This window comes from Salmo trutta, chromosome 12 (assembly GCF_901001165.1).
Source record: "Salmo trutta chromosome 12, fSalTru1.1, whole genome shotgun sequence".
NCBI classification, from domain to species: Eukaryota; Metazoa; Chordata; class Actinopteri; order Salmoniformes; family Salmonidae; genus Salmo; species Salmo trutta.
The window spans coordinates 39300502-39323416 of NC_042968.1; the positions used below are offsets into that span (position 1 = coordinate 39300502).

General features: G+C 43.3%; 1 protein-coding gene across 1 annotated transcript in view; it reads left to right on the plus strand.

Annotated features, from left to right (window-relative positions):
* Window positions 1–22915, plus strand: part of LOC115203527 (D-glucuronyl C5-epimerase B) — a 79605-nt gene that overhangs the window by 48471 nt on the left and 8219 nt on the right. The window contains exon 4 of the mRNA XM_029768290.1: window positions 16105–16356. Coding sequence (XP_029624150.1) covers window positions 16105–16356 — 252 coding nt within the window. The remainder of the gene's footprint in view (window positions 1–16104; window positions 16357–22915) is intronic.

Sequence of the window (22915 nt, forward strand, 5' to 3'; positions counted from 1 at the left end):
ATAACAAAAAGGCTCAGGCATTCCTCGCCGCGCAGGCTCGGGCATTCCTCGCCGCTCAGGCATTCCTCGCTGCCTCATAAAGTTGCAGGGAAATACGAATCACTGATGCATTCTGTTCTAGTCTTGTCTTGGGCAAATTAATGTGCTTTCTACTAAGTTCAATACATTTTGAATATTGTTGAATTCCGTTTTAATATCTGGATTCCGTGATTCCGTCCTCGTTCTCCGCAATGTGGATTTTTTGGGCCCTGTGAATGGTCCCACCCCAAGACCAGGATTGGAAGAATTCTGTGAATAGTCAAATGTAAGAAAGCAAAGTAGCCCAACATTCATTGCCTTTGTCCTCAACTCCATAACCCCTCCCTGCAACTCCATAAACGGGGACCAGGAAAGGAACTACTAAAGCTCTATCACACACTAGTTTATACATGGCACGTCAGGGCCAGCACTTAGTGGTTGTGTGCAAAGCAGTCTGAACGGACCCGTCTTAAAGGACAGTGTCCATACGTGCTTAAGAGCCATTTAGCTGCACAGTCCACAGGAGAATTTTCCAGGAAACCAGGCTTGAGTAATCCACCACTGGCCCCTTGTGAATAATGCACCATCAATTGAGTTGCATTAAGCAAATGAAACTGGGATTTGATCGGGCAGATCACGAGACCTGATTGTGGCAACTTAATGGAGCACCATTTTGTGCTTGTACCGCTACGCAAGGGTCTCCTGTTTCACAACGTGGAGATGGTGGACTATTGGTAGACAATGGAGTGTGAGGGTCTCCATGTGTGGGTATCCGTGGTTTTAATCTCTGATCAGATATCTGTGTGGTGAGGATGTCGCTTATTTTCTGTCTGAGTGTTTGACACCTACACCTACAGCACCTGATGTCACAGGAAGGCTAAAAAGATCCTTGAGATCAACCACCCGAGCCACGGCCTATTCACCCTACTATCATCCAGAAAGTGAGGTCAGTACAGGTGCCTCAAAGCTTGGACCGAGAGACTGGAAAAATCTCAAGCCATCAGACTGTTAAATAGCCATCACTAGCCGGCCTCCACCCAGTACCCTGCCCTGAACTTACTCACTAGCTGGCTACCACCCGGTTACTCAACCCTGCACCTTAGACTGCTGCCCTATGTACATAGACATGGAATCACTGGTCACTTTAATAATGTTTACATACTGGTGTTTTGTTGAGGACTTGTGAGGCGTCTGTTTCTCAAACTAGACGCTAATGTACTTGTCCTCTTGCTCAGTTGTGCACCGGGGCCTCCCACTCCTCTTTTTATATTCTGGTTAGAGCCAGTTTGCGCTGTTCTGTGAAGGGAGTAGTACACAGCGTTGTACGAGATCTTCAGTTTCTTGGCAATTTCTCGCATGGAATAGCCTTCATTTCTCAGAACAAGAATAGACTGATGAGTTTCAGAACAAAGTGCTTTGTTTCTGGCCATTTTGAGCCTGTAATCCAACCCACAAATGCTGATACTCCAGATTCTCAACTAGTCTAAACAAGGCCAGTTTTATTGCTTCTTTAATCAACACAAGTTTTCAGTGGTGCTAACATAATTGCAAAAGAGTTTTCTAATGACAATTAGCCTTTTAAAATGATCAAGTTGGATTAGCTAACACAATGTCTACACTGTATTTCTGATCAATTTGATGGTATTTTAACCTCTAGGGGCTATGTGGGATGCAAGCGTGCCACCCCTGGTACACCCTATCAACAACAGGTGAAATATCAAGAGCTCCAAATTTGAAAACAATTAAATGTCATAATTCAAATTTCTCAAACATACAACTATCTTACACCCTTTGAAAGATAAACATCTCCTTAATCTAACCACATTGTCCGATTTCAAAAAGGCTTTACGGTGAAAGCATAAAGTTAGATTATGTTAGGAGAGTACATTGACAATAGCTGTGTAATGTTTTGTCAATTCAAAGACGGGCGTCACCAAAAGCAGAAAACCAGCTAAAATTATGCTCTAACCTTTGACAATCTCCATCAGATGACACTCCTAGGACATTATGTTAGACAATACATGCATTTTTAGTTCTATCAAGTTCATATTTATATCCAAAAACAGCGTTTTACTATGGCGTTGATGTTCAGGAAATCGTTTCCCTCCAATAACCGCCAGTCAAATCAGCACAACAAATTAAATAATTACTATTCGAAAACATTGGTAAAATATTATATTGTCATTCAAAGAATTATAGATTTACATCTCTTGAACGCAACCGGCTTGCCAGATTTAAAAATAACCTTACTGGGAAATCACACTTTGCAATAATCTGAGCACTGCGCCCAGAAAAATACGCTTTGCGATACAGACTAACCGCCATGTTGGAGAGATCGAAAATACTATGTAAATAATCCATTACCTTTTGATTCTCTTCATCAGATGTCACTTCCAGGAATCCCAGGTCCATTATGAATGTAGTTTTGTTCGAAAAAGCTCATAATTTATGCCCAAAAAGCTCCGTGTTGTTAGCACATGATCTATGCCCGCCGGACTTCACTTCATGAACGAGGGGGAAAAAAATATTTACGTTCGTTCAAACATGTCAAACGTTGTATAGCAAATCATTAGTGCCTTTTTTAACCAGAACATGAATAATATTCAAGGCGGACGAATGCATTCTCTTTTAAAACGTATTGGAACGAGAGTACCCAACATGAACTATCACGCCAGAGTCTAATCGGCCATCACCGTTCCATGGCTCTTGTTCGGTCAGATCTCACAGTAGAAGACTCAAAACACTTTTTGTAAAGGCTGGTGACATCTACATTAATAAGCCCCTGTGTGTTTCAATGGCATAGGCTTAAAGGTAATTCAACACATCAGGTATCCACTTCCTGTCAGAATCTGTCTCAGGGTTTTGACTGCCATATGAGTTCTGTTATACTTACAGACACCATTCAAACAGTTTTAGAAAATTCAGAGTGTTTTCTATCCAAACCTGAACAATAATATGCATATTCTAGCTTCTGAGTTGGTGTAGGAGGCAGTTAACCTGTTGAGGCCAGGGGGCAGGATCTTATCCCGGTATTGGGATTCATTGTCATGTGACCATGGCGGGGAATTCAAAACTGCAAGAGTAATCATTTCAAATAATCAAATAATCAACTATTTTCCTCCATTTGAAAGATATATCTCCTAAATCTAACCACGCTGTCCGATTTTCAGAGGCTTTACGGAGAATGCATAAAGTTAGGTTATGTGAGGAGAGTACATTGACAATAGCTGCGTGTAATGTTTAGCCAATTCAAAGAAGGGCATCAACAGACAGAAAACTAGCTAGAATTATGCACTTACCTTTGACAATCTGCATCAGATGACACTCATAGGACATTATGTTAGACAATACATGCATTTTTAGTTCCATCAAGTTCATATTTATATCCAAAAACAGCATTTACAGTCGCGGTGAAATTCAGAATTTTTTTCGGCTCGAATGCTCCCAGTGAATCTAGCATTACAAATCACGGAATTACTATTCGAAAACATTGGTAAATTATAATATTGTCATTCAAAGAATAATATATTATCATCTCGTAATTGCTACCGAATGGCCAGATCTCAAAATAACTTTACTGGGGAATCACATTTTGCAATAAACTTGGTACTATGCTAACAACAATAAGCTATAAGCTAAGCTAAGCTATACCGTTAGCATTAGCATCATCTAATATCGATAATAACATTCTAAATATCCCCTTACCTTTGATTATCTCCATCAGAAGGCGCTGCCAGAGATCCCAGGTCCAGAACAAATGTGGTTTCTTTTGACAAAGTTCATAATTTATGTCCAAATAGTTAGCGTTCAGTAGGCTCCCACAAAATGAGGTGGGCAGTGTAAAGTCACGCCGAAAAGCTAAAGAAAACCTAGTAAATAATCTATTTACGTTTCTTCAAACATGTCAAACGTTGTTTAGCATTAATCTTTTGGTCCATTTTTAACGTTAAACATCAGTAATATTTTCACACAACCTATCAAGTGTCTAGAATAAACGATTATGACAAAGACACTCTTCTCAGATTTATGCGCAGGCGCAAAAAATGAAGTGATGACGTGTCAACTTGTAAGCATTCTAATTCGGTCTGTATTCATCACAGATGCTTCAAACAACTTTCTAAAGATCGTTGACATCTAGTGGAAGCCTTAGGAGTTGCGAACTGAATCCTTTCTCACTGTGGTATCTATAAAACAATGACACTAAATAGTACAGTCACAAAATTCTCTTTTTTTAAATCTATTTTTCACAGGTTTTTGCCTGCAATATGAGTTTTGTTTTACTTACAGACACCATTCAAACTGTTTTAGAAAATTCAGAGTGTTTTCTATCCAAATAATATGCATATCCTAGCTTCTGAGTTGGTGTAGGAGGCAGTTAAAAATGGGCACATATTTTTTTCAAAATTCTCAATACTGCCCCCGTGGCCCTAAGAAGTTTTAATGGACAAAAAATGTACTTTCAAAAACAAGGACGTTTCTAAGTGACCACAAACTTTTGAACAGTAGTGTATGTGCATATATATATATATATATATAAACTGAGCAAAAAAATAAAAGTCCTCTCACTGTCAACTGCGTTTATTTTCATCAAACTTAACATGTATGAATATAAGATTCAACAACTGAGACATAAACTGAACAAGTTCCACAGACATGTGACTAACAGAAATGTAATAATGTGTCCCTGAACAAAGGGGGGGGGGGTCAAAATCAAAAGTAAGTCAGTATCTGGTGTGGCCACCAGCTGCATTAAGTACTGCAGTGCATCTCCTCCTCGTGGACTGCACCAGATTTGCCAGTTCTTGCTGTGAGATGTTACCCCACTCTTGCAAGTTCATGGACATTTCTGGGGGGAATGGCCCTAGCCCTCACCTGCCGATCCAACAGGTCCCAGATGTGCTCAATGGGATTGACATCTGGGCTCTTCGCTGGCCATGTCAGAACACTGACATTCCTGTCTTGCAGGAAATCACACACAGAACGAGCAGTATGGCTGGTGGCATTGTCATGCTGGAGGGTCATGTCAGGATGAGCCTGCAGGAAGGGTACCACATGAGGGAGGAGGATGTCTTCCCTGTAACACACAGCGTTGACATTGCCTGCAATGACAACAAGCTCAGTCCGATAATGCTGTGACACACCGCCCCAGACCATGACGGACCCTTCACCTACAAATCGATCCCGCTCCAGAGTACAGGCCTCGGGGTAACGCTCATTCCTTCGACGATAAACGCGAATCCAACCATCGCTCCTGGTGAGACAAAACGGCGACTCGTCAGTGAAGAGCACTTTTTGCCAGTCCTGTCTGGTCCAGCGACGGTGGGTTTGTGCCCATAGGCGACGTTGTTGCCGGTGATGTCTGGTGAGGACCTTCTTTACAACAGGCCTACAAGCCCTCAGTCCAGCCTCTCAGAGTATTGCAGTCTGAGCACTGATGGAGGGGTTGTGCGTTCCTGGTGTAACTCGGGCAGTTGTTGCCATCCTGTACCTGTCCTGCAGGTGTTACACGTGGTCTGCCAATGCGAGGACGATCAGCTGTCCGTCCTGTCTCCCTGTAGCGCTGTCTTAGACGTCTCACAGTACGGACATTGCAATTTATTGCCCTGGCCACATCTGCAGTCCTCATGCCTCCTTGCAGCATGCCTAAGGCACGTTCACGCAGATGAGCAGGGACCCTGGGCATCTTTCTTTGTGTTTTTCAGAGTCAGTAGAAAGTATCCTAAGTTTTCATAACTGTGACCTTAATTGCCTACCGTCTGTAAGCTGTTAGTGTCTTAACGACCGTTCCACAGGTGCATGTTCATTAATTGTTTATGGTTCATTGAACAAGCATGGGTAACGGTGTTTAAACCCTTTACAATGAAGATCTGTAAGTTATTTGGATTTTTACAAATTATCTTTGAAAGACAGGGTCCTGAAAATGGGACGTTTCTTTTTTTGCTGAGTTTGTGTGTGTCACACACACACACTCTGACATTCCTCGTCCTAATATTTAAATATTTCTTAATTCCGTTCTTTTACTTTTAGATCTGTGTGTATTGTTAGATATTAACGCACTGCTGTACCTAGGAACACAAGCCTTTCACTACACCCGCAATAACATCTGATAAATATGTGGATGTGACCAATAACATTTAGAATTGTGTGTTCTATTTGTCTATCTTGTGGGTTGTGAAGTATGCTTCGTGTTGGTGTGTGGGTAGGTGTGAATATGTCGGCTATAACACACGACTTGAAAAGAGCACAGTATCTCAGAAGCTCACACACATTGTCTGCCTTTGTCCTCAGTGCTCCACTTACTGAGCCGGAGTGTAACCAAGCGTCTCCCTACCTCTGTGTTCGTCCCTGTCCTTACTGCTCTGCCAGTCCACTTTCATTTATCTTCTCTGTTTAAACAAGAAATTCTCCCCAAGGATGGCCTTGGGTTTTTGTTCTGCCGTGACTACAGCACAATGGAGAGAGCAGGTTTCCCCCCCCCCCCCCCCTTATCTAACAGTACGTTTCCTCAGCATCTCTCTCACTCTCTCATTCTCTCACTCTCTCATTCTCTCGCTCTCTTGTTCTTGTGCTGTCTCTTGTTTTCTCCTTACTGGAAGTCACAGCGATACTGCCAAGTGTGGAAGGAGAGAACATCTCTCCTCATGTTCCTTCCATTTATCTCCTTGTTATTACTCTCCTCTCTGATGCCTCTCTGATGCCTCTCACTGTCCTGTCTCTCTCTCTAGGGGTTCATTTCATCATATGCCACTTTCACTTTCTTGGCTTATTCAAATTCTGACCGCATTGCAGGCGTCATGCTATGCGTCATATTATTCTACATGGTATTTATGGTCATTGCATGGTAGCTGCCATGTGTTGTTGCCTAACAAGTAGTATTTAGTTATCTATGGATGTGGTACCGTTTTAGTACCCTGTAATATGAATTAAATAGAAGGTGGATTTGACTAGAACAAAAAATCATGATCAAGAGCCATTGAGATTAATCAGGTATAAACAGAATTTTTCTGCCCTTCCACATTGTTTTAACTCAATCAGACATGGCTTGATAACCACCTGCTTTTCTTAGGGAAATTACAGATCCTTTTGGATAATCAGCAGAATCCAGTAAAGTTTGTGTGATGGCTAAATTAAAATGCTCACTTGTTCTGTGCTGATGTGATTTCAGGCTTGATTAACAAGACACATCCCATTTACCAAGACGTGCATCACCTGCCCCTCCACCTAAATGCAATTAGACTTTTAAATATATATATATTTTTTTACTTGATTTGTTTGTAAAGCCAATTAAAAAGGCATTGGAACTCTAGCTTGGAGGCCTTGTTAGTGTTGGAATCGACAACGAATGATGCTAGCTTTAAGAGAATGAGAACTGGGCCAGCTAGCCTTTTATAATGAGAACTGGGCCAGCTAGCCTTTTAATAATGAGAACTGGGCCAGCTAGCCTTTTATAATGAGAACTGGGCCAGCTAGCCTTTTTATAATGAGAACTGGGCCAGCTAGCCTTTTTATAATGAGAACTGGGCCAGCTAGCCTTTTTATAATGAGAACTGGGCCAGCTAGCCTTTTTATAATGAGAACTGGGCCAGCTAGCCTTTTTATAATGAGAACTGGGCCAGCTAGCCTTTTTATAATGAGAACTGGGCCAGCTAGCCTTTTTATAATGAGAACTGGGCCAGCTAGCCTTTTTATAATGAGAACTGGGCCAGCTAGCCTTTTTATAATGAGAACTGGGCCAGCTAGCCTTTTTATAATGAGAGTCCGGCCTTAACTAAAGTCATTACTGATAGGCACCTCTTGTTAAAATGAAAGCCCCCATATATCAATAGCCCATTTCAGAAAGCTCTGGCTCTAAACCACATTATTACCATGCTGAACCCTTCCCAATGCTAGTTGGTAAAGTGGCCTGTATACTTGAGGGGGGGGGGGGGGGACTGTGAGGGTAGCAGTTCAGGGAGCTATTATGTCATTAATCTTGAAAGTGAAGTCTCAACTTTTTTGGGCTCTGTACTCCATCAATTTGCATTTGATATTAATTGATGGAGGCAAAAAAAGCTCAGCGCTTTATATTACATATTAATACATGTGCCTGAAGTGATAAACATTTCGTGTGCTCTCACTACCTGCTGACGATTGTGTAATTATGCAAATTACCAACATTAAAATGTGAAACCTTTTAACTTCTTTTGAATGAGAAAAATAAGCCACTGACCGGAAACAATCGTCTCAGGAACAGTCATAGGAATTTACTGACAGCAGTTTGTATATGGAAAAAGTCAATCCCCTGCAGATTTATTCGTTGCTGCGTCACTCTAGATTTGTTGCATGGCTGAACTGCACCCTGTTATTAGGTCCAGCTGGGTAGTAAATGCTGCTACCTTTACACAAGTGTTCTGCACCACATGTATGGAGGGCTGCATTTGGCTAGGGCGGAAAATGGGTCAGTCAGGAGCTGAGCACAATCCATGTGTGGTACTGTATGAATCTGGAGGGAGCATACTTATTCTCTCACCCATTTCCTATAGACGAGGAGAGACTTGCACTATCTCGCACCTCAACTGCAACTTTGCATCTTATAAAGGGGTGAATATATCACTCCATTTAATTAGGTCGTCACAGCCAGAGGGGCTCAGCCGTAAGGTTTTGGGAGCGTTTCTACCCGATGCGCCCTGGTATCCATGGAAAAGTTATTTAGTGAAGGCCCCTTGGAGCATAATGCATTAAACATGGGTCTCCTTTCATCTCTGTCCCTACTTTAACCCTGCCTAATCACTCTGGGACCAACTCAAAGCGTTCACCATCCACTGAGAGACTCCTCCACAACAGACTTGGTCAGAGTGGAGATGTCAAGTGGACTCATTTGTTTACGTTTCTTGTTCAAAAGGCAACTCTTTGATGTATAAATGCAATTCACGGAACAATAAGTGATTTATTTTGACGTGATGTCATGTCCGCTTTATGCCTTGCGTTTCTATATTAGAAGGGAGGCGTAGGTATACATTTTTTGACTTATTAGAATGTATATCAGCAGTGTTTTCTGTAAGTCATGGAGAAAGTAGCCAGCCAGGGAGTTCCCGTCTGGGGGGGCATACCCCCCAGGGATTTTTGTTTTGCAGAACAAGCTCTATTTTGGTGGCCTCTGGTACATTCTGTCTATATTCCATCTGAAAAATACACAGTTAAATTATTGAATACGTTAACGACTTTACCTCCCAGATTGGTAAAATGAGTTGTTGACTTTACGATTAACATTTCTTAAAATGGATGAATTCAGCATGCTAGTTGTTTTGGATTTTGCCATAGGGTGGATTTTGCCGTAGGGCGGCGGCAAATGTTTGCAGTTTTTATATGATAACTGATGATCGATGGGCCCCACCCCGGTCAGTAATTTGACCATGCTTACTACAGGTTTAGTTAGTTAGTCTAGCGGACAGCATTTCGATATTGCCCCTTGTGTATTCTATTATTCAATAAGTTTCTTGTGTGAAATTGGTCCGTGGGCCTAGAAAAGGGTGGTGGCCCGCAGGAATGATTTTAACATTAAACAAGTCTTCTCTTGAGGTTAGTCATATTTACAGTTTTACTGCAACATGAATTGCCACAATAACGTTTGTTCTTCAAATTATTTATTTTATTGGCTCTGCTGCTTTGGACACTTTTAGGGTAAGGAAACCAATGTCATTTTGGGTGAACTATCCTTTTAACACGTATGTCAAACTCGTTCCGTGGAGGGCCGAGTGTCTGCGGGTTTTTGCTCTTCCCTTGAGCTTCATTGATGAATTAAGGTCACTAATTAGTAAGGAACTCCTGGTTGTCTAGGGCTTAATTGAAAGCAAAAATCAAAAACCTGCAGACACTAGGCCCTCCATGGAATGAGTTTGACACCCTGCCCTCCCCTGACAATCCCACCAACAGTGATTGATTGGCCTGTCAATCAATCACTGTGGGTGGGATTGTCAGGGGAGGGGACAGGATATTTGAGTCAGTTCGTAGGGTTTCAGACCTGTCAATCAATCACTGTGGGTAGAACTTTGAGGGAAGGCGGTAGATTAGTAATCTTGTCAGAAAAGATTGTAGTCTACTCTTTCAATTCAGTTTTTTAATGTCATGTAAACATGGATTCCCTGTTGAGAAAAAATATAGAATTGAAGGGAAATGGGTTTAAAATAAAATTTAAAAACATGTTAGGGGGAGGACACCCAGACCCCCCATTGTGCACCCCCACTTTTGTACCAAGTCAGGCGCCCATTAAAAGACATGAAAAGACCTACAGGTGTGATTGAAGAATGAAGCCAGTGTTTAACATGGGCTTTGCTACACAGAAAGCAGCAGTTGACTACTTGTGGACACTTCAATCAAATCAGTAGGCCTAAATCAATATTCTGAATAATACCATACCAAGTACCATAACATTAGCTTTTATAACCTTCAATCTGTTTTATTTATCATATTTTCTCTACTACCTATTGTTCCTGCAGCGAGGATTCAACATCTTAACCGAATGTTTTCATAATTTATCTGCAGATAATTGCCAAAAAAACTGTAGTAGCCTACCAGTATGCAAATTGGAGAGCTAAATGAACGACTCGATTCCTTCACCTAAAAGATACGTTCAAAAAGAGCCGTTCGCGAGCGAGCAACCATCACCAGGTTTCACTGACGAGTCACTTTAGAGGTCACTGGCAAGTCTCGACATTGGCTTGGAATCCTAGGAAAATACAAAGATCTTTTGGTTTACTTGTCCCGATGCGGTACCATGGACTTATAAATAGCAAAGTATGATTTATAAATGGCAAAGGGATCTAGAAGATGGACTTTTCAGTCAGTTCGACACCTTTTATAACTGATAAACACTTGCTGTTTGGTCATCAATCAAAGCACAGTAAATAGTCTATGGGCCGCGACTCTTTGGCTGGCTATAGTAGGCCTATGAAACACGCAAAAGAAAATAAATGAATATGCCTGAAAACAATAATGAAGTGGATTTTAACTCATCGTTACCACTTGCATTAATGTACATTGGAAGTGTAAATTCACTCACAGGAGTCGTTGAAGAGGATCACGCTCCTCCATGAAAAGAAATTTGACTGCAGCCAACCAGAGCGCACAAAGATCACATGGGTACCGAGAGGCGGGACAGACAGCAGACTGACAATCCAGCAGTGTGTCTCTGTCATCTCTGGCTTTGACTGACAGGCGCCTGTCCTATAAATAGATCACTAGAAGATTCATGTCGTTCATTCGAGTGGGAGAAGGCTCTACTGACTTTTCTGACGAATTGAAACTTTTTAAATGAAAAGAAGCCTCGTTAATTAATGAAGTGGAAAGAGTAGCCGGCTGACAAAGCAGTTTATGGGCTATTTCGCCGATGGTCGGAGCTTATGGAAAACTCTTATCAGGTGACTGAGTTGCTGCTGAAGTTGAATCTTTAGGAATGAAGTTCTATCAGGGTGTCTGTCATTACTGGAGAGAGAAGCTTCTCTCCTCAACCCATAGAGATTTTCTTTATCACTTTCTAGTCTGTGTTCTTACGGTCTTTCTCTTCCCCTAGTCTCTCTCACACACACACACACCCACCCTCTAATGATGTATATGACGCTCTTCATCCAGAGGTGTGTGTGTGTGTGTGTGTGTGTGTGTGTGTGTGTGGAGGGGGCTAAGGACTCTCTGAATAGAATCTAGGCCAGACACTGTCGCCAAACCTAAGACTTAATTTAACTCCTGGAGCGTGTAGCAGGAGTAGCAATCCCCTGCCATGGTGCTTACAGCTGCAGTCCTGGTGCCACGCGGCCCTAGTGTAAATCAAGTTTTAAGTGAGAATGGCTTGCATCATCTTTAAAGTCGACATAGCTCAGGAAGATCTAAGCAATAGTCAAACCATTATAAGCTATTTTCACACCAAAATTATTTATTTTCTTTGGAGAGTCTTCATGCGCCAGGTATCCTTTCTACATCAGACATGTCTTTTTTTTACCCAGCAGCCCCTGAGAAATAATGGATGTGCACGCTGAGTGTTTGTGTGAGATGGATGGAGGGCGACCTGGCAACTGCCTGGGTTTTGTAAGGAGAACTGAAGGCAGACTAATGAATACTGAACACTATGCTCCCAAATTCAGAAAACGTCACAACCTCAACTATTCCATTATTAATAATCCTAAACTCTGCTGTCCTTTTGTCTGGTGTTGACGGTTTATACTTGATACTTAACTGTCTTTCTCTCCTCATCTCTTGTCCTTAATCTGCTCTGAACTGAGGATAGCGGAAAGCAATATGGTAGATCCCTCTTTTTTTCCATTGGGTGCAGATGAAGGAAAGGAGATATGAGGAAGCTTCTTTAACCTCTATGGGCTAGCGTCCCACCTACTCAACAGCCAGTGGAATCCCGTGGCGCGTTATTCAAATACCTTAGAAATGCTATTACTTCAATTTCTCAAACATATGACTATTTTACAGCATTTTAAAGACAAGACTCTCGTTAATCTAACCACACTGTCCGATTTCAAAAAGGCTTTACAACGAAAGCAAAACATTAGATTATGTCAGCAGAGTACCCAGCCAGAAATAATCAGACACCCATTTTTCAAGCTAGCATATGTCCCATAAACCCAAACCACAGCTAAATGCAGCACTAACCTTTGATGATCTTCATCAGATGACAATCTTAGGACATTATGTTATACAATACATGCATGTTTTGTTCAATCAAGTTCATATTTATATAAAAAACCAGCTTTTTACATTAGCATGTGACTAGCATTCCCACCGAACACTTCCGGTGAATTTACTAAATTACTCACGATAAACGTTCACAAAAAACATAATTATTTTAAGAATTATAGATACACAACTCCTATATGCACTCGCTATGTCCGATTTTAAAATAGCTTTTCGGTGAAAGCACATTTTGCAATATTCTGAGTAGATAGCCCGGCCATCACAGGCTAGCTATTTTGACACCCACCAAGTGTGGTTCTCACCAAACTCCGATTTACTATTAGAAAAGTTTGATTACCTTTGGTGTTCTTCGTCAGAATGCACTCCCAGGACTTCTACTTCAATAACAAATGTTGGTTTGGTCCCAAATAATCCATAGTTATATCCAAATAGCGGCATTTTGTTCGTGCGTTCAAGACACTATCCGAGGGGTAAATAAGGGTCACGCGCCCGACGCGTTTCGTGACAAAACATTTCTAAATATTCCATTACCGTACTTCGAAGCATGTCAACTGCTGTTTAAAATCAATTTTTATGCAATTTTTCTCGTAAAAAAGCGATAATATTCCGACCGGGAGTGGTGGTTTTCGTTCAAAGAGAGAGAAAGTAAACATGGAGTTGACTCGGGCACGCGCGCCCCGTCCCATTGTCCACAGATCGACCACTATCAAAATGCGGCAATGTTTTTCAGCCATGGGCTGCAAAGCCACGATTCAGCTTTCTGGCGCCTTCTGAGAGCCTATGGGAGCGTTAGAAAATGTCACGTCATGCCAGAGATCCCCTGTTTTTGTTAGAGATGATCAATAAGGCCATGAAATGGTCAGAGAGAGCGCTTCCTGTTTGGAATCTTCTCAGGTTTTGACCTGCCAAATGAGTTCTGTTATACTCAGACACCATTCAAATAGTTTTAGAAACTTTAGGGTGTTTTCTATCCAAATCAAACAATTATATGCATATTCTAGTTACTGGGCAGGAGTAGTAACCAGATTAAATCGGGTATGTTTTTTATCCGGCTGTGAAAATACTGCCCCCTATCCTAAACAGGTTAATGTCAGATGCCGAGCAGTTGCCATACCAGGCGGTGATGCAACCGGTCAGGATGCTCTCGATGGTGCAGCTGTAGAACTTTTTGAGGATCTGGGGACCCATGCCAAATCTTTCCAGTCTCCTGAGGGGGAAATGGTTTTGTCGTGCCCTCTTCACGACTGTCTTGGTATGTTTGGACCATGATAGTTCATTGGTGATATGGACACTGAGGAACTTGAAACTCTCGACTTGCTCCACTACAGCCCTGTCGATGTTAATGGGGGCCTGTCCGGCCCGCCTTTTCCTGTAGTCCACGATCTGCTCCTTTGTCTTGCTCACGTTGAGGGAGAGGTTGTTGTCCTGGCACCACACTGCCAGTTCTCTGACCACCTCCCTATAGACAGTTTCATCGTTGTTGGTGATCAGACCTACCACTGTTGTGTCGTCAGCAAACTTGATGATGTTGGTGTCGTATGGCCACACAGTTGTGGGTGAACAGGGAGTACAGGAGGGGACTAAGTACACACCCCTGAGGGGCCCCAGTGTTGTGGATCAGCGCGGCAGACGTGTTGTTGCCTACCCTTACCACCTGGGGGCGGCCTGTCAGGAAGTCCAGGATCCAGTTGCAGAGGGAGGTGTTTAGTCCCAGGGTCCTTAGCTTAGTGATGAGCTTTGAGGGCACTATGGTGTTGAACACTGAGCTGAAGTCAATGAACAGCATCCTTACATAGGTGTTCCTTTTGTCCAGGTGGGAAAGGGCAGTGTAGAGATGGCTTAATCTGTGGATCTGTTGGGGCGGTATGCGAATTGCAGTGGGTTTAGGGTGTCCGGGAAGATGCTGTTGAAGTGAGCCATGACCAGCCTTTCAAAGCACTTCATGGCTGCCGATGTGAGTGCCACAGGCGGTAATCGTTTAGGCAGGTTACCTTCGCTTCCTTGGGCACAGGGACTATGGTGGTCTGCTTGAAACATGTAGGCTCAGGCAGGGAGAGGTTGAAAATGTCAGTGAAGACACTTGCCAGTTGGTCCGCGCATGCTTTGAGTACACGTCCTGGTAATCCATCTGGCCCTGCGGCTTTGTGACTGTTGACCTGTTTAAAGGTCTTGCTCACATCGGCTACCGAGAGCGTTATCACACAGTCATCCAGAACTGGTGCTCTCGTGCATGCTTCAGTGTTGCTTGCTTCGAAGCGAGCATAAAAGGCATTTAGCTCGTCTGGTAGGCACGCGTCACTGGGCAGCTTGCGTCTGGGTTTCCCTTTGTAGTCCGTAATAGTTTTCAAGCCCTGCCACATTCGACGAGCGTCAGAGCCGGTGTAGTAGGATTCGATCTTAGTCCTGTATTGACTCCTTGCTTGTTTGATGGTTCATCTGAGGGCATAGCGGGATTTCTTATAGCGTCCGGATTAGTGTCCCGCTCCTTGAAAGCGGCAGCTCTAGCCTTTAGCTCGATGCAGATGTTGCCTGTAATCCATGGTTTCTGGTTGGAATATGTACCTACGGTCACTGGGGACGACGTCGTCGATGCACTTATTGATGAAGCCGATGACAGGTGTACTCCTCAATGCCATTGGATGTATCCCGGAACATATTCCAGTCTTTGCTAGGAAAACAGTCCTGTAGCGTAGCATCCACATCATCTGACCACTTGCGTATTGAGTGAGTCACTGGTACTTCCTGCTTAGTTTTTGCTTGTAAGCAGGAATCAGGAGGATAGAATTATGGTCAGATTTTCCAAATGGAGGGCAGGGGAGAGCTTTGTATGCATCTCTGTGTGTGGAGTAAATGTGGTCCAGAGTCGTTTTTCCTATGGTTTCACATGTGACATGCTGGTAAAAATGAGGTTAAACTCATTTGTTTGCCTGGATTAAAGTTCACAGAAGGTAGCCCGATCTGCGTCCTTTTCCTCCGTCTTTTCTTCACCCAAATGACGGGGATCTGGGCCTGTTCCCGGGAGAGCAGTATATCTTTCTTGTCGGACTCGTTAAAAGAAAAAGATTCTTCCAGTTCGTGGTGTGTAATCCCAGTTCTGATGTCCAGAAGTTATTTTTGGTCATAAGAGACGGTAGCAGCAACATTATGTACAAAATAAGTTACAAACAACGCAAAAAAACTAACAAAATAGCACAACGGTAACTAATTGCAACTGATATCGAAACGATATCACAGTGTATCAAGAATGAAGTATCCCTGAAAACAAGACAGTAATTATTCAGTGGCGTCCTGGGTGCTCAGGCATGATCGGTAATCACAGGTGACGTCACTGCTTTGTGATGCTAGTGCCTCAACTGACCATGTTTTCATGTGTAATCACTGTTTCATTATGTAAGCTCTCTCCCTCTCCCCCAGGCGTGCCCCTCTCTACCCAGTGGGGTCCCCAGGGCTACTTCTATGCCATCCAGATCGCCCAGTACGGCCTGAGCCACTACAGCAAGAACCTGACGGAGCGGCCACCCCATGTGGAGCTGTATGACGCGGCCGAGGAGAAGGACAACCGCGCGGGCTCAACCAGCGGGCCCTGGATGGTCCCCAAGGGCTGCAGCCTCACACGGCTCCACGACAAGGGCCGTGCCACCTCCGTGCGCCAGTTCAGTGCCCCAGGTAGGATGGCAGCAGCGCATGTATGTCTATAGTGCAGGGAGGTAGATGGAAATAGAAATGCACAAGAATATCATTCTATCTCTATGGTGGATAGAATGCAGTGGTTGAAAATGAGGCTGGAATGTTCTGCTCTATTCAGTTCTGTCCTCACCTCAATCTGTAGAGCTTTCTTAGACCTTGATCATTAGTACATCAACCTCTCCTTGATTGCTCTCTTTGTCTATTTCTCTTTCTAGCTCTCAACTTTGTCTGGCCATTTTCCCTCTTCTCTCTCGCGCCATCTTTTTTCGAAGGCTATTCCTCTCTCTACTCATCTTTCTTAGTCCCCATAGAATTACTCAGGTTAATGTTTTTTTCCGCATGAATCTTGTTCTTGAGGCAACTCTGCACAGCCACAAAGTCATTATATTTCAACCTTAACCCACTGCTAACCCAATTTTGACTTTTCAGCTGGCCTATCTAAAGGGAAGTTGCTCAGTTCTGTGTCCAGGACAAGACATGACGACAAACGTCAACCTACTAGAATGAACTCCCACAATCCCCCTCTCTCTCCCTCCCCCACAATCCCCCTCTCTCTCCCTCCCCCACAATCCCCCTCTCTCTCCCTCCCCCACAATCCCTCTCTCTCCCACCCCCACAATCCCCCTCTTTCCCTCCCCCACAATCCCTCCCCCACAATCTCTCTCTCTCTCTCACACTCACTCTCACTCTCAATCCCCCCCCCCCCTTGGGTATCTGACAAGCGGATCAATGAGTTTCATTTGATTGGAAGCCTGTGGCCTACTCATCCCATACAGAGCAGGTTGTGGTCACTACTGTATGTCTCAGTCGTCAATGGCAGAGAGGCGCCTGGATTCTGGGCGCTGATGCCCATTCTTTTGTTGATCATCCTGTAATGCAGTTTTCCCCCTGCAGCAGATCAAACCCCATTAACATTAGCAGGGCCATTCTATAAGGAGACAGTGGAGTAATTGTTGTCACTAGCTAAGCCCCATATGGCTAGAGCTGTGGTCTATGAATGTGTGAGTGCTTATGTGTTTCGATAGGCCTAAATAAGTGTGTGTGAGCGCAATTGAGTACCTGGGTTTGTGTGTGTGTTGTCACAAACCGGCTCAAAGTGCGTAACAAAAAAGGAGACAACGTGGAGATAAGGAATAACAAAATATATTTCTTTAACTAAAGTAAACTAAATATAATTAACAATGGTGTGTGAGTGAGTGGTCGCGTGCATAAATGTGATAATGAGGGGTGTTGAAAGGTGCCAAAGCAAACAACCAAAAACAGCCACAACCAAAATCTGTGTCTGCATGGAGAGAGTCTCCCCAATGAATGGGGAGGAGGTGCATTTATCCTGGGACACACCCGATCCCATGTGTCCCATTTTGCTGACGACCCGCCCACCGACATCCTATTAAGGAAAACAAGAGCAAAGAGAGAATTCGGCAGACAGAGTTGGAGGGTCGTCAGTGTGTCACAATACCTGCATTTTAATTTGGATACCAGGTTTAGTATCACAATGCTCAATACCACAGCAAAAACAGAAGGCATATTAGCCAAAGCCACAGAATGGCACTTGATCCAGACAGATGAACTCAGGTTTTGCTCTGTTCAATTGCTGGGCATCTTTTGAGTTCAATATCATTACATTTGAAATGTTTTACGTCAGACTTCTTCAGATACAGCCATGTATGTATTAATGAACCAATTAAACAATCTAACTACATAACAACAACATGGTAATACCTTTTTGAATGGTTTATCTCTATTGATAAACTGGGTAAATCAAGATGTAGCCTAGGTCTATCCACAATACAGGTGAATGCATATTCAGTAGGAGTGTGTGCATGCGTTGAGTTATTCAGCTTGTTTTGGCTGTCATCTGTACCCCATGAAAATCTGTTTCCCTTCCATGTGACACTTATGTTATTGTACCGATCAACAACATTTGCGTAGAAGTAGCTTCTTTTATAAAATTGCCACTGTCTCTTTAACTAGTAATGAAGTCGTTCACGATCCAAGAGGGGTACGGCCTGTCGGAGCCCTCAGTTCTCTGAGGCAATAAATCTTTGACAGAGAGGGAGACGTGAGGGATACCGATAAATTGAATTAATTACGTTTTTGGTGGAAAGTTAGCCTACGAAGCTGGAAGCTACCGGTATCTTCTTGCATTGTAAAGTATTTTAGCCTGTATGGACATTGTTTTTTTGAACAATAATTAAGTTTCAACTTTTCTACATGCCGTGTCACATTATTCAAGTGTGTTGACTTCTGTGCATCCTGAGTGAGGAGCTAACATGATGCAGCCCAGACTCCCAGTGCAGGCTAACAGTGAGTATGTGGAGCTAACATGATGCAGCCCAGACTCCCAGTGCAGGCTAACAGTGAGTATGTGGAGCTAACATGATGCAGCCCAGACTCCCAGTGCAGGCTAACAGTGAGTGTGAGGAGCTAACATGATGCAGCCCAGACTCCCAGTGCAGGCTAACAGTGAGTATGTGGAGCTAACATGATGCAGCCCAGACTCCCAGTGCAGGCTAACAGTGAGTGTGAGGAGCTAACATGATGCAGCCCAGACTCCCAGTGCAGGCTAACAGTGAGTATGTGGAGCTAACATGATGCAGCCCAGACTCCCAGTGCAGGCTAACAGTGAGTATGTGGAGCTAACATGATGCAGCCCAGACTCCCAGTGCAGGCTAACAGTGAGTGTGAGGAGCTAACATGATGCAGCCCAGACTCCCAGTGCAGGCTAACAGTGAGTATGTGGAGCTAACATGATGCAGCCCAGACTCCCAGTGCAGGCTAACAGTGAGTGTGAGGAGCTAACATGATGCAGCCCAGACTCCCAGTGCAGGCTAACAGTGAGTATGTGGAGCTAACATGATGCAGCCCAGACTCCCAGTGCAGGCTAACAGTGAGTATGTGGAGCTAACATGATGCAGCCCAGACTCCCAGTGCAGGCTAACAGTGAGTATGTGGGGGACATTTGCAGCGCTGATAGACTTGATTTGTGAGACACATTTGACAAAAGTATCGAAAGTAACAAATTATAGTACTCAAACCGTTTTGTTCTAGTTTCTAAAAAGTACAGATGTTTTGGTATATTCGTGTGCCTTCAGGAAGTATTCACGGCCCTTGACTTTTTCCACATTTTGTCGTTAACAATGTGGGATTAAAATGGATTTAATTGTAAAAAAGAAATGTTAGTGATCTGCACAAAAGACTTTCATAGTGGAAGAAAATGTGTTTTTAAGTTATTTAAAATTAACAGTAATATATCTTGATTAGATAAGTATTCAAACCCCTGAGTTAATACATGTTACAATCACCTTTGGCAGTGATTCCAGCAGTGAGTCTTTCTGGGATTTTTGGCATAGATTTTCAAGCTGATTTAAATCAAAACTATAACTAGGCCACTCAGGAACGTTGTCTTGGTAAGCAACTCCAGTGTGTATTTGGCCTTGTGTTTTAGGTAATTGTCCTGATGAAAGGTGAATTTGTCTCAGTGTCTGTTGGAAAGCAGACAACCATGTTTTCCTCTAGGATTTAGCCTGTTCTTAGCGCTATTCCATTTTATTTTTTTCCTAAAAACTTCCCTAGTCCTTGCTGATGACAAGCATACCTATAACATGATGCAGCCACCACCATGCTTGAAAATATTAAGAGGTACTCTGTGACGTATTGTTGGATTTGCCACAAACATAACGTTTTGTATTCAAACATAACGTTTTGTATTCAGGACAAAAAGTTAATTTCTTTGCCAATTTTTTTATTTATTTTTTAAGTATTACTTTAGTGCCTTATTGCAAACAGGATGCATGTTTTGGAGAAAAAAAAATCTTCTGTATGGGCTTCTTTTTCCTGCTGTCATTTATGTTAGTATTCTGGAGTAACTACAATGCTATTGATTCATCCTCAGTTATCTCCTTTCACAGCCACTAAAGAAAAAATCTCTCACTGTTAGCTTTATGGTGAAATCCCTGAGCGGTTTCCTTCCTCTTGGGCAACTGTGTTAGGAAGGACGCCTGTATCTTTGTAGTGACTGGGTGTATTGATGCACCATCCAAAGTTGAATTAGTAATTGTAACATGCTGAAAGTGATATTCAATGTCTGCTTTTTTTATTACACATCTACCATTAGGTGCCCTTCTTTGTGTACCATTGGAAAACCTCCCTGGTCTTTGTGGTTGAAATTCACTGCTCAACTGAGGGACCTTACAGATAATTGTGACTCGTTTCAGGAAACTAGGCGTATGTCATGCGTCACTACTTCACAGGAGAGCCATTTGAACGTAAATGTTTTAGCTAGCTAGCGTTAGCAGGCTCGCTTGCTAACGTTACGTGTATGATCTGTGTTGTAATATTATTCGTATCTGAGCCATTTGCATTGCTAGTTATAGCCTAATGTTAGCTAGCTAACATTGAACCTGGTTGGTTAGCTACCTACAAATTAATGCAGAGTAGTAACGTTATAAGTTTGGATTATGGTTCATTGTTTAGCTAGATAGCTACATGTCTAAACAAAAGACTCCACTGTGCAAGTAACCATGTCAATAGAATGTTCATGATGTCACTGCGACAACTGTCGCTAGAGTTAGCCAGAGTGAATTTACCAGCTATCTACTTCGATTTCAGAGCACTCTCGTCTGAGTGTGCCAGAGCGCAGAATAACTGACAAATATACGATAGCTCAACACCCGTTGAATATGGCCGGTATCAGTAAACGTTGGCAAAAAAATCTGAATTAAATTGTTGCCAGCACTACAGTTAGTCACCAACGTTCTGGATAACATAAAAACAGCCTAATCAGCTCTGCCAGGGTAAGTAAAATGGTCGGAGTGATCTGTTCTCTCATTTTTTGGTCTGGCAGTAGCTAGCAAGCTAGCCAACGTTAGCTTGGGTGCTTGACTGCTGTTGTGAGGTCAGAACGCTGGGATGAACCCTACTCCTTGTGCCAGAGCGTCCAGTGTGCGCTCTGAACGCTAAGAGAGCGAAAGGCTCAATTTACCAACAGACAATCTGACAACACTCTGAGTTTACGAAACGCCCAGAGTGCGCTCTCCTGCTCTTCAAATTAAATTACAAACACACCCGTAGTATAAACCAGCCTTTAGTCTTGATGTCTTTGGTTGTTTAGTACATGGCCTTACATGTGAATCCTTAAAGAGATGGGTGGAGCTAAAGCGAGTGTGAACGATGCTGAATGGGTGTAGACAAAGAAGAGCTCTCCAGTAGGTGTACCAAAACATTCAAGGGCCATTTTCTCAAAAGTGAGGTTACAAGTTTATCAATTTTCAAAGCATAATTACTTTCCCATTGTTCTGTAGTGTATGATATACCATTTTGTAGCTCTGAGTCGCTACTTTTATCGAATGTAAAAATATCTGGGTAGAATACTTGACTAATTTCAGCTTTTCATTTTTATTCATTAGAAATATTTACCAAAAACAGATTTCCACTGACATTATGGGGTGCTGTGTGTAGATCTGTGACACACAATCTCAATGTAATCCATTTTAAATCCTGTCTAACTCAACATAATGTGGAAAAAGTCAAGGTGTATAAATGCTTAATGAAGGCAATGTATGTATTAGTGCACCTGTGCCGCAGATAACCTGGCATAGTGTCTCTCTCAACCCCGGTGATGAGCAGCAGACAACCTGGCATAGTGTCTCTCTCAACCCCGGTGATGAGCAGCAGACAACCTGGCATAGTGTCTCTCTCAACCCCGGTGATGAGCAGCAGCAGACAACCTGGCATAGTGTCTCTCTCAACCCCGGTGATGAGCAGCAGCAGACAACCTGGCATAGTGTCTCTCTCAACCCCGGTGATGAGCAGCAGCAGACAACCTGGCATAGTGTCTCTCTCAACCCCGGTGATGAGCAGCAGCAGACAACCTGGCATAGTGTCTCTCTCAACCCCGGTGATGAGCAGCAGCAGACAACCTGGCATAGTGTCTCTCTCAACCCCGGTGATGAGCAGCAGCAGACAACCTGGCATATTGTCTCTCTCAACCCCGGTGATGAGCACCATCAGACAACCTGGCATATTGTCTCTCTCAACCCCGGTGATGAGCACCATCAGACAACCTGGCATATTGTCTCTCTCAACCCCGGTGATGAGCAGCATCAGACAACCTGGCATATTGTCTCTCTCAACCCCGGTGATGAGCAGCATCAGACAACCTGGCATAGTGTCTCTCTCAACCCCGGTGATGAGCAGCAGCAGACAACCTGGCATAGTGTCTCTCTCAACCCCGGTGATGAGCAGCAGCAGACAACCTGGCATAGTGTCTCTCTCAACCCCGGTGATGAGCAGCAGCAGACAACCTGGCATAGTGTCTCTCTCAACCCCGGTGATGAGCATCAGACAACCTGGCATAGTGTCTCTCTCAACCCCGGTGATGATGAGCATCAGACAACCTGGCATAGTGTCTCTCTCAACCCCGGTGATGAGCAGCATCAGACAACCTGGCATAGTGTCTCTCTCAACCCCGGTGATGAGCAGCATCAGACAACCTGGCATAGTGTCTCTCTCAACCCCGGTGATGAGCAGCATCAGA